The following is a 12,431-nucleotide window of genomic DNA, read 5'->3' on the forward strand; positions in this document are numbered from 1 at the left end:
GTTGTCCTTGGTGGGATTTGAACCCAGGACCCCAGTGCTGCAAGGCTGCAGTGCTAACCACTAAGCCACCGTGCTGCCCAGCCTGTCTCATTCACTGACTGTGTTGGGAAAGCAGTAGGGAAAGCAGGTCACTAAAATAGGAGTGACCTGTCAGTCAGAGACAGAAGGCAGGCGATATGCAGGGATTAAGGAAAAACAGGAGAGCTGTGAGTGCATTTTCCCACCCCACTGCACTTTCGAGTCATTAGCATACAATTTCAACATAGGATTTCTCTAAAACGTGAGAACATAGCTCTACAAGCGGGGTATTTAATCATCCTTAAAGCACATTTACATACATGCCTTTTATAGACCTATAAATAATTAATCAAAGTCAAGAAATATGAAAAATACCAATTTATCCACAATAAATATAATTTTCTTAATTACAAAAACAGAATAAAATCACCCCATAAAACCCAAAAAAGGGACAGTGTGGTCAAAGGTAAGTCACTTTATGGCATTCTGGACATAATATAAATAAATTACAAATCATAATTTCATAGAAAAAAGCAACCATAATCATCAGGGTAAGGAAAGTCACCTTGCACAATATAAATAAATAAATTCAGCGAATCAAAAACATGATTGGCTAGAAGGAATAACACTCATTGGCATACATAGACCCCACAGAAGATAGCCAAATGCCAATTAATGACACAAATAAACACTAAACATTATTAAAGTGCAATAGTGCAGGGACCCCTTAGCCACCAGAAAAAGCCATGGTAAATATGCCAAAGTGACAGACCACACTGCCCAGTACCCCGACTCGTGTTTCACGTTAGCTTTGTCAGGGGGTACTATGTCAATCCGTGTTATTCCTTTTAGCCAATCGTGTTTGTGCTTTTGTAATTGATAACATTTTATTTATTGTGGATAAAAAATATTTTTGGGGTATTTTTCATATTTCTTGACTTTGATTAGTTTATAGGTCTATAGTTGGTTTTGGGAACGGTATTAAAGTTATTATTTATTGGTTCTGTAGTATGGGTTTTTTGATCCAGTTTTGGTTTGTACATGGCTTTTAGTTTGAGGTATAAAATCCTGATGACCGTTTCACTTTAAGGAAACACTCCTGGTTTACTCCACAAATATTGTTACAAGATACTGACTAAATATTAGTCTTAAACTAAGTCTATCATGACAAATATTAGGGGAACTTCCCAACTTCCTTTTAGAAATGGCATTCATTGTCATTCAGAAGGTGACTGATGAGAGCTGCTGTACAGGCCGGAGATGTCTCAGTGGCTACTAGTGTTGAGCCACCCCCGTAGTGTTCGAGTTCGGTTCGGTTCGTCGAACACCCGTGTGTTCGCCGAACACATAGAAACACATAGAAAACACCTTCAAAGGTGTCCAAAAGCTGACAAACTGCTCAGAAGACACAACTAACACATGGAAAAGTGACAAGTACATATAGTCATGCGAAAAGAAAAGAGGTGGAGGAGTAAAAGGAGGGGGAGACACAGATATAGGCATGTCATGCCCTTCTAAAATCCAAAAAGTGAGAAGCCGACACGTTCAGTCCGCTCCTGCCCGTGCCACCTCCGTGTCGCCGGGTTTGTGCCAGAGCCGCGGTGAACCCTGACGGCCAGCCCCCCTCTCCCAATACTGGTGCCTGTCCGCTGGTGGGTCGAGCGAGCCCCCCTGTGGTGGAGGCAGCTCTAAGCTTTTTAATTTAAATTGTCTCTCTAATTTGAATAAATACACTTTAAATCCATTTACAAGGATCTATTGGAGGGCAAGTCTCATGCCAGCAGCCGCGTAATTTCAGCTCCAGTAGCGTCCACTAAAGCTGCTGCAGTTAAAAAGCTTTTATAAGGATCGAGCTCGGCTGTCCACCGCAAGGCATCCTACTGCCAGTCCGAGCCCCTATGCCTTGGGGTGCCTCCTGATGCTCTTCACTGAGTATCCCGTGGTTCCGAAGCATTTCCTTTGAAAAAATGAAGTGTCCAAACTACAGGTGGTGTAGCTTGCTTAACAGCCGGGATAATCCGCTGACTAGCAGACCCTGCTACTAGGCACAAAGTATTTCCTGGGCTAGATGCAGTTAAAAATTTGTAATTAGATACTCTCGTTGGATGCTGAGAAAGCATTCCATAGAGTCTCCTGGCACGCCATATATGATTCTCTTAAAAAGCTTGGGGTAGGGGTCTAGGGGACCCTTTTATAGCCAAAATCACGGCCCTGTATCGCAATACGTCACCTAGGCTGAAGATAAATGGAACTGTAGCACCCTGAGGGCTCGGTTGCTACAGAGGTATTGCACCTCACCCAGAGGTGTGATATCTCACTCTCAGGTAAGGATGTAGTGTGGATCAGGACCCGACACCTGCATGCATTACACCACATTGCCGTGGGGCAGGGCGACCAATATGCCCCTGAGATGGGCACGACAGTCCCTGTCCCTGGCTGGAGTGGGGGGAGGGAACACTGAGGAAGGGGAACCCTGTAGTGCAGGAGCAGGGAGGAAGCAGTTCCTGGGTGCATTGAGAAGGGAGTATAAAAGGTGGGCACCATCTTAGTTCAGTGCAGAGAAGTCTGAGCAGAAGTGGCAGGGAGCAGGGGCTCTGCATGAGCTCTGCTCCGGAGGCGGGCCTAGTAACAGAGGCCCAGGCCTGGAAGAGGGAGAAGGAAGGAAGAGGAGCGGAGAAGGCTCCAGGAACGAGGAACGAAGGAATCTCAGGGGTGCGGACGGGCGAGTCGCCACCGCACGCCCGAATCCACCTGCGTGGAGGGGTCAGGCCAAAGGGGGAGACCGGTCCCCGAAACTAGTGGAGGCAGGAAACGACCCTCAGCTAGAAACAGGAGGCTGTGACATTTTATGTGGCGCAGCCCCTCGCTACACCCGCTAGGAAGGCACCACATAGGGTCAGGGAAACTGGCGCCAAGTTTACCAAGAGGAGGCCCGAGGCAGCCGGACAGAAGGGTTGGTAAGAAAGGCCAGACAAAGGACACACAAAGGGGGTCCTGTGAAGCACTCCAAAGTTATCTGGGAGTTGTCTGAGCCCCTCACCTGGTGAGCACAGTACGACGTGGGCAGCCGTTACCTGCAGACGTGGTCTGGATAATAAGAACTGTGAGTAAAGGCCCTGGACTGCATCACTGACTCCGTGTCATTACTGCTGCTGCCCTGCACCATCACCCCCATCCTCCGCATACACTGCCCTGAGGCTATACTCCTCCCGTGGGGAGTTATGCTATGCTCTGCTGCACCCACAACACCAGCCTCAGCGGTCTGCCCTGGAGCGGCGGTTCACTCTGACCGCAATCCACGGGTGGCGTAGTCGGACATTTAAACATCAAAACCACATAAATAGTTCCGCCACTGGTTTGACCGCCCTGAGCCACGGAACCGGGTTGCCGCCACGGAGACTACAACCACCAGCATCCACCAAAAAGGGTCCGGCTCCGGGTGTCCCAAGGCCCAGGGGGCGCGTCCGAACATTTTCATCACCTTTCACAATCACCAATGGGACAAGGCAGGGATGTTCTCTGTCCCCTGTCTTATACATCCTAGTGACGGAGCACCTGCTCTCATCAATTCGCCATAACCCCAATATTAGGTGGATTGAGGTGGGAGGCACCGAGTACAAGTGCTCTCTATTTGCTGATGATGTCCTAGTATATATCACTCAATCACATATATCCATCCATGCTGTTATGGCTGAAATAGATCACTTTGTTACATGGTCAAATTTTAAAATCAATGCAGCGAAGTCTGAGGCCCTCGATGTCTCCCTCCCCAAATCCATATAGGATTCCATCCAGTCCAACTTTCCCTTTGCCTGGCCCTCACAGGGTATCAAATACTTAGGAATTCCTATTCATAGAGACCTCTCCCATCTATGTTATCTTAATTTTGGGCCCTTTATTGAACAACTCCATACAGACCACGGTTGGCAAGTTAGAACTGTAAGATTCACTACGTGAACCACTGGTGTTTTGTGGAAAAGCACATGTACACTGTGTTCCAAATTATTATGCAAAAAGTGTTTAGGAGTGATAAGGGAAGAATTTGTTTGTTTGTCAGTTAAACTCATTGATGGTGATGTGTGTCAGGGCTCTTTATATCACTGTAAGCAATTGCAGACACCTGTGCTAATTAGTTTGGCAGGTGTGTCCAATGAAAGGCAAGACTACTTAAGAAGGCTGTCTCACATTATTAAGCAGCCTACATTTTCTGCCAAAATGGGAAAGAAAAAGGATGTGTCGGCTGCTGAGAAGCAACAAATTGTGGAGTGTTTAGGTCAAGGCATGACTACAATCAACATTGTGCGATGATCAGGATGAAGTGTCTTGGCAATCAAGAAGTATGTAGCTGATTCACAGTACACACGTGTGCGTGCTGATAAGGGCAAATTGAGGACTCTTTCCTACAGGCAATTACGTCAGGTTGAAAGAGCAGCGGCAAAAAAGCCTTGTCATAGCAGCAGACAAGTTTTTGAAGCTGCTTGTGCCTCCAAAGTCCCCCGAACAACAAGATGCAGGGTCCTTCAGAGGTTTGCAGCTGTGCATACGCCATCCTGTCGACCTCCTCTATCCACTTCACACAAGCAGAAACGGCTCCAGTGGGCCAAACATTACATGAAGACTGATTTCAAAACTGTTTTGTTCACGGATGAGTGCCGTGCAGCGCTCGATGGTCCAGATGGATGGAGTGGAGGATGGCTGGTTGATGGACACCCCACGCAAACACGGCTACAGCGCCAACAAGGAGGAGGTGGAGTAATGTTTTGGGCTGGAATCATGGGGAGAGAGATTGTCGGCCCCTTTAGGATCCCTGAAGGCGCTAAAGATGAACTCCATAATGTATGTGGATTTTCTCAAACAGCACTTCCTGCCATGGTTCAAGAAGAAGAACCGTGTATTTCACAGCAAGATCATTTTTCTGCATGATAATGCACCATCTCATGCTGCACATAAAACATCTGCATCTCTGGCTGATATGGGCATAAAAGGGGACAAACTTATGGTGTGACCCCCATGCTCCCCTGACCTCTACCCCATTCAGAACCTTTGGAGCATCATTAAAAGGAGTGTCTATGATGGCGGGAGGCAGTTCACATCTAAGCAACAGCTCTGGGAGGGTATTCTGTCCTCATGCAAAACAATTGAAGCAGAAACCATCCAAAACCTGACAAATTCAATGGACGAGAGAGTTCAGAAGCTCCTTTTGAACAAGGGGTCCTATGTGAAAATGTAACATCACCTAGAATAAAGTTTTGAGTTGAAAACTGTTTGATTTCAGTTTCTAACAACCTGCTAATGCTTATAATTTCAAAAATGACCATTTTTTTGGTCTTTATTAAAATGAAAAGGTTGATCGAAAAGTTTGGGGGATCTAAGAGTGTGGCAACCCAGTAGTCATGATTACTTCGAATTCTGACAATATGAGGGTCATGCTGCAGGTAGTGCAGCAAGAAGGCACTTATGTGTCTTGCGCATCTCGGAGCCCCAAAATTATTTTCCGGGCTAGATGCAGCTAAAAATTATTATTAATTTTAAATCTGGTGAAGCTTTAGTATAGATGGCCTAATAGGATCAGTGCTGCACACTGCTACAAAGCCCAAATTATTTTCCAGTCAAGATACAGATAAACATGATTAGTAATTTTAAATCTGGTGGAGCTTATTATAGATGGCCTAATAGAATCAGTGCTGCACACTGCTACAAAGCCCAAATTATTTTCCAGCCAAGATACAGATAAACATGATTAGTAATTTGAAAGCTTAAAATGGTTGGTAGGGTGATTTTAACCAATCATCAAGCTTTTACTCTCCCCAGGATGACACAGGGGTAGAAAAGTCGTTTCGGATCCATGATTTGTTCATCTTTATGAACGTGAGTCTGTCTACATTATCAGTGGAGAGCCGCGTGCGCTTATCTGTCAGCACACCACCAGCAGCGCTGAACACACGTTCAGACAGAACGCTGGCTGCGGGGCATGACAAGATCTCCAAGGCGTAAGTGGCTAGCTCCGGCCATTTATCCAGATTGGAAGCCCAAAAAGAGCAAGGGTCCAGTGACACAGTCGTGGCTTCAATGTTTACTTGGAGATACTCCTGTGCCATCGTCTCCAGGCGTTGACTATGTGTCAGACTTCTTGTCTCCTGTGGCCTTGCAAAGGATGGGCTAAAAAAGTGGTGAAATGATTCTGCAAAATTGATGTTACCAGCAGATATTGTGGTTCTGTTACGGTTTGAGTGCTGAACACTTGACGGTCCCACGGTTGGCAAGTTGGAACTGTGAGATTCACTACGTGCACCACTGGTATTTTGTGGAAAAGCACATGTAAGATTCTGCAACAGTCTCTGCTGATACTCCTGCATGTGTGCATCCCTTTCTATGGCAGGAATAATTTCTGCAAATTTACTTTTGTACCGGGGATCTAACAGTGTGGCAACCCAGTAGTCAGGATTATTTCTAATTCTCACAATTGGAGGGTCATGTTGCAGGTAGTGCAGCAAGAAGGCACTCATGTGTGTTGCGCATCCAGGAGCACCAAGTCCCTGTTGTGTTGGTGGCGAGGTAACAATCATGCTTCCTTCCTCTGTCCTCTCCCCCCAACCTCGCACAACAGAAATGTGATCAAGGTCTCCCTCATCTGATGAGTCTTCCATCAGTTCGTCCTCCACTTCTTCCTGGGCTCCTGCACCTTCCTCACTAGTTTGGCTGCTACCATGCGCCCTGGTAAAACCATCTCCCCCACCCTCACATGCCTGCCGCCTTGGTGCTGCCGACCGTCTGGACCTTGCAGATGTTAGCCCTTCCGCATACAACTCCTCCTCCTCTACTTCCTCCACCTCCTCTTGTGCCACCACCTGACTCCGAATTCTGTTTAACATGTGCTCCAGCATGTAAATCACCGGAATAGTCATGCTGATAATGGCATCGTCAGCACTAAACATCTTCGTCGCCATTTCAAAACTGTGCAGAAGGGTGCATAGGTCCCTGATCTGAGACCACTCCTCCAGCGTGATTTGCCCCACCTCTGGATCTCGTTGGCCCAGGCTATACGTCAGAACGTATTGCACCAGGGCTTGTCGGTGCTGCCACAGTCGCTGCAACATGTGCAGAGTTGAATTCCACCGGGTAGGCACATCGCATTTTAGCCGGTGAAGTGGCAGGCCCAACGACTTCTGTAGAGATGTAAGTCGCTGAGCTGCGGGATGCGAACGGCGAAAGTGAGCACACAGCGACCGTGCCCTCTGCAGAAGGCCATCTAGTCTGGGATAGTGGGCTAAAAATTGCTGGACAACCAGGTTCAACACGTGAGCCATACAAGGCACGTGTGTGACATTGCCCCGGCAAAGGGCCGCACCCAGGTTTGCAGCATTGTCGCACACGGCCTTCCCTGGTTTCAGGTCCAGTGGAGACAACCATTCATGAAATTGGTTCTCCAGAGCTGACCACAACTCCTCAGCTGTGTGACTCACATTTCCCAGACATTTCAATGTAAAAACCGCCTGATGACGTTGAGCCCTACTGCCAGCATAGTAAGGAGGTGTGCAGGATCCCTTCTGCGCAGTTAGAAAGCTTGTGGCATGACCAGACAGGCTTTGGGTGCAGGTGGAAGACCGAGAGGAGGTTGAGGAGGCAGAAGCAGTGGAGGAACTTTGACATAAAGAGGATTGACGCACAACTCGTGGGGACGGCAAGACTTGGACAGCAGCCCCTTGTCCTGCTGTCACCATAGTTACCCAGTGCCCAGTCAGCGACATGTAACGCCCCTGTCCATGCCTACTCGTCCAAGTGTCTGTGGTGAAATGCACCCTGTCACACACAGAGTTTCTCAAAGAAGCGGTGATGTTGTGTGCGACATGCTGGTGGAGCGCAGGCACACCTTTCTTTGAGAAGTAGTGCCGACTGGGCATCTGGTACTGGGGCACTGCGACGGACATAAGGTCTCGAAAATCCTCTGTGTCCACCAGGCGGAAAGGCAGCATTTCTGTAGCCAAGAACTTGCAGATGGTGAAATTCAACCTCTTAGCTTTCTCATGGCTAGGAGGAAATGGTCTTTTACTTGTCCACATCTGAGGGACCGAGGGCTGGCTATTGTGCTTAGACGGGGTTGATAAGGGTGTCCCCGGCAAACTGCCGGTCTGTGAGGAAGATGCAGGCGGACATGTTAGGTTGCCTTGATCCAAAGGTGGTGCTATCGATGTCGGACAGCGCTCAACACCAGCTGGTGTTACCACCTCCAAAGAAAATGATGACCTGCCAATCACGCTGGCTGTTGCGGGTAAAGAGGTGGCAGGTCTGCGCCCCAAAACAGGTGTGACTGCTGTCCCCCCAGTCACAGAGGATGAAGAGGCCGCGGATGCACAAGATATGGCAGACGGTGGTTGGCCCGGCCGGCTAGGCCGCATTGTAGCACACTGAGCTTCCCACTGCAACTTATGCTTCATGTCCATGTGCCGGTTCATGCATGAAGTACTCAAACTATGTATTTTTTGGCCTCTACTTAGCTTTTGCTGACAAATGTTACAGATAACACGAGTTGGGTCATCTTTATCGATCTGAAAAAATGCCCAGGCTATGCAAGGCTTAGCACCCATGCGACCTGAAGAGCCACCACGACTTGTGGTGAGAGGCAGAGTTGTGTTTGAGGATGCAGTTGTTGACGTGCTTCCAGTACTACGTCCCTGTCCAGGAAGGCGCAACCTGACCTCGTCGTCACTAGCATCTTCCTCCACCTCCTCTGCTGACCTCATCTCTTGGCTGACTGTGGGTTGACAGTAAGTGGGATCTCCAACCTCATCATCATCACCCTGTGCGTTATCACACCCGTCGTCCTCAGAGCCAACCTGTTCCTGCCCTGACAAAAAACTAAAGTTGTCGCTCCAATCAGGTATTTGAGTCTTATCATCGTCTTCCTCATTGTCTCCACCAACAGGAGTTACAGTTTGGGAATGAGGGTCTACATTATGGTCAGAACCTTCTGCGTCTGGTCCTGGATCCGACTCATAAAGATTCTGGGCATCAGTGCAGATCATTTCCTCGTCTGGATTCACAGAAGCGCTGGAGTCTACCTCTGATTCCCAGGCTATAGTATGAGTAAACAGCTCTGCAGACTCAACCATCTGTTCTACCTCATACTCAGACGGGCAGCTGGAGATTTGGGAGCTGTGAGGAAGCAAGTGCGATTGGGGTGACACCTTTGAGGACTGGAGTATTTGTGATGTTGAAGTTGATGTGGAGGAGAGCCCACTTAAAGGAGCACTTGATATCCTTTGAAGCACCTGCTGTTTTTGTGCCTCATCTGGAATTTGTAGCGATTGGCGTGGCCGTAAGAAAGGGATCTTATCACATTGTCCGCTAAAAGAAGTAGACATTTTAGTTTGGCTGGAAGATGGTCTTTCTTCTGCAGATGTTACTGTTGCTTTAACACCTACCCCACGGACACAACTTTTTTTCCCCTTCCCAACATGCCTATTCCCCTTTCCACCAGCAGCAGGCCTTTTTCCACTCATTTTGGTGGTTAACTAATTAACAACTCTGGAGTTGTTTGCACAAAAAAACAATGGATGGGAACCGAGCAGAGCTGAGTGGCCAAACTGTGGTATTATTCCAAAACTATTGGCTGGGTTAGATGCAGAAAAAAATTATATTCAATTTGCAACCTGATGGAGGTCAGTATAGATGGACTAATACAACAAGTCCCACACACAGCTAGAAGCCCAATATTTTTTCAGAGGTAGATGCAGAAAAAAATATATTCAGTTTGCAACCTGATGGAGGTCTGTATAGATGGATTAATAGAACAAGTCCCACACACAGCTAGAAGCCCAATATATTTTCACAGGTAGATGCAGAAAAAAATATATTCAGTTTGCAACCTGATGGAGGTCTGTATAGATGGATTAATAGAACAAGTCCCACACACAGCTAGAAGCCCAATATTTTTTCAGAGGTAGATGCAGAAAAAAATATATTCAGTTTGCAACCTGATGGAGGTCTGTATAGATGGACTAATACAACAAGTCCCACACACAGCTAGAAGCCCAATATTTTTTCAGAGGTAGATGCAGAAAAAAATATATTCAGTTTGCAACCTGATGGAGGTCTGTATAGATGGATTAATAGAACAAGTCCCACACACAGCTAGAAGCCCAATATATTTTCACAGGTAGATGCAGAAAAAAATATATTCAGTTTGCAACCTGATGGAGGTCTGTATAGATGGATTAATAGAACAAGTCCCACACACAGCTAGAAGCCCAATATTTTTTCAGAGGTAGATGCAGAAAAAAATATATTCAGTTTGCAACCTGATGGAGGTCTGTATAGATGGACTAATACAACAAGTCCCACACACAGCTAGAAGCCCAATATTTTTTCAGAGGTAGATGCAGAAAAAAATATATTCAGTTTGCAACCTGATGGAGGTTAGTATAGATGGACTAATACAACAAGTCCCACACACAGCTAGAAGCCCAATATTTTTTCAGAGGTAGATGCAGAAAAAAATATATTCAGTTTGCAACCTGATGGAGGTCTGTATAGATGGATTAATAGAACAAGTCCCACACACAGCTAGAAGCCCAATATTTTTTCAGAGGTAGATGAAGAAAAAAATATATGCAGTTTGCAACCTGATGGAGGTCAGTATAGATGGACTAATACAACAAGTCCCACACACAGCTAGAAGCCCAATATTTTTTCAGAGCTAGATGCAGAAAAAAATTATATTCAATTTGCAACCTGATGGAGGTCAGTATAGATGGACTAATAGAACAAGTCCCACACACAGCTAGAAGCCCAATATTTTTTCAGAGCTAGATGCAGAAAAAAATTATATTCACTTTGCAACCTGATGGAGGTCAGTATAGATGGACTAATAGAATGATGCTATGCCCAAAAGATTTTACTTCACTAGGTGCAGTAAAAAAATTGGTATTCTATACACAGGTGGTATATCTTGCAACACAGATAGGCTACTCCACTGACTAACACACTCTGCAATAGGCCAAAAAGGATTAGCTTTGCTAGATTCAGCCAAATGCTGTGAAAAAAACTTGCACAGCACTGGCACAGACCTGCCTGGCAAAAACTGATAGGAACTGATGTAACCTAGTCCTGAAAAGGACTCCAATTACAATTAGTCTTTACTCCCAACCTATCTATTTAAGAGCACAGACCTGCCTGATAAAAGTCGTAGGAAATGCTGTAACCTAGTCCTTAAAAGGACTGCAATCACAACTATTCCCTACTCCCAAGCTATCTGTAGATTTGTGCGAAAATTGGCTTGAAATTAACAAGGTATAGCGCACACAGCAACAGCGGTGCCGTCTAACACGCAGCTGCAGCAGTGAGAAAATGGTGGCGACGGGGAAAATGGCTTGGTCTTATAGGGCAAGGACATGTGACATACACTGCCAATGACACATGCCCTTGCTTGTGTGAAAAAAAGCACTTCGCTCCGTGTGTGCGCTCCTGATAGGCTGACAGATTGCACCTCCCCACTGTAAATGCGGGAAAGAGAAAAAAAAATGGAGATCTTCATTGTTCCTGCAGAGATCCATCCCCTGCCCCTCCCCCCACCCCGCTGTACACTCAAACTGCATATTAACATTAATTTTCATCATTACTGAGAAAAAATCCAGTTATGATTTTGGTGCACGAACAGTTATCGAACATAACCTCGAACAGCCGAATTTTTCTCAAATTGTTCGTGTTCGCCGAACGGCTCGAACACCGCCCAAAACAGCTCGAATTTGAGATTGGCGAACAGTTCGAGTAGAACAACGCTCATCTCTAGTGGCTACACAACAAAAGGGTCAAATAACAGTTTCTCAGGGCTTTTTTGACTACCACAGTGGTGCTTTCCACCATTATCAACTATATTTTAAACAGTAATAGAACTTGTGTTATGTTTTGATGAGCTGATCTGCAGCTCATATTTTCTCCCTAATCCTCAAACTAATCTGTTCTTTTCAGGATTGCTTGGAAATCCTATGTAGTCACTCTGGTCTGGAGCCAGATAAGAAAGATAAGTGTAACCGGACAGTGCATGATGTGGCAACAGATGACTGCAAACAGCTCCTGGAGAATCTTAGTGAGTGAACTTTACTCTTTATTTATCATGGTATTCTGGTGGCTCAACATTTAAGCTGCATAGATCGCACATAGTCGGAAAGTCTTATCACATAATCCTATTATAGTCTAGGAAGAAAGATTATCGTGTTCCATCTATTCATCTTCAGAAGAAGCAATTGCAGAGGAAATCTAAGCAATATAATAGTTTCTTCTTTTAGAATTCTAATACCATGTAATCAGGGCTGTAATATTTGACATCATAGCATCTTCTACTACATCTGCCCATATTAGTTGGGACTTTCAAAATTGTGCAGACGTCATTACATCTGTTATATTGGTACGGTATA

The 12,431-nt window shown here is 46.0% G+C and overlaps 1 protein-coding gene across 1 annotated transcript in view; it reads left to right on the forward strand.

Moving 5' to 3' along the window:
• The window catches only part of CTTNBP2 (cortactin binding protein 2), a 148,859-nt gene that overhangs the window by 86,845 nt on the left and 49,583 nt on the right, over positions 1-12,431 (forward strand). The window contains exon 9 of the mRNA XM_073651904.1: positions 11,986-12,103. Within this exon, the coding sequence (XP_073508005.1) occupies positions 11,986-12,103 (118 nt within the window). The remainder of the gene's footprint in view (positions 1-11,985; positions 12,104-12,431) is intronic.

The sequence above is a fragment of the Phyllobates terribilis genome, unplaced genomic scaffold (genome assembly GCF_046119375.1).
Source record: "Phyllobates terribilis strain yellow unplaced genomic scaffold, ASM4611937v1 Scaffold_11__3_contigs__length_659146591, whole genome shotgun sequence".
NCBI classification, from domain to species: Eukaryota; Metazoa; Chordata; class Amphibia; order Anura; family Dendrobatidae; genus Phyllobates; species Phyllobates terribilis.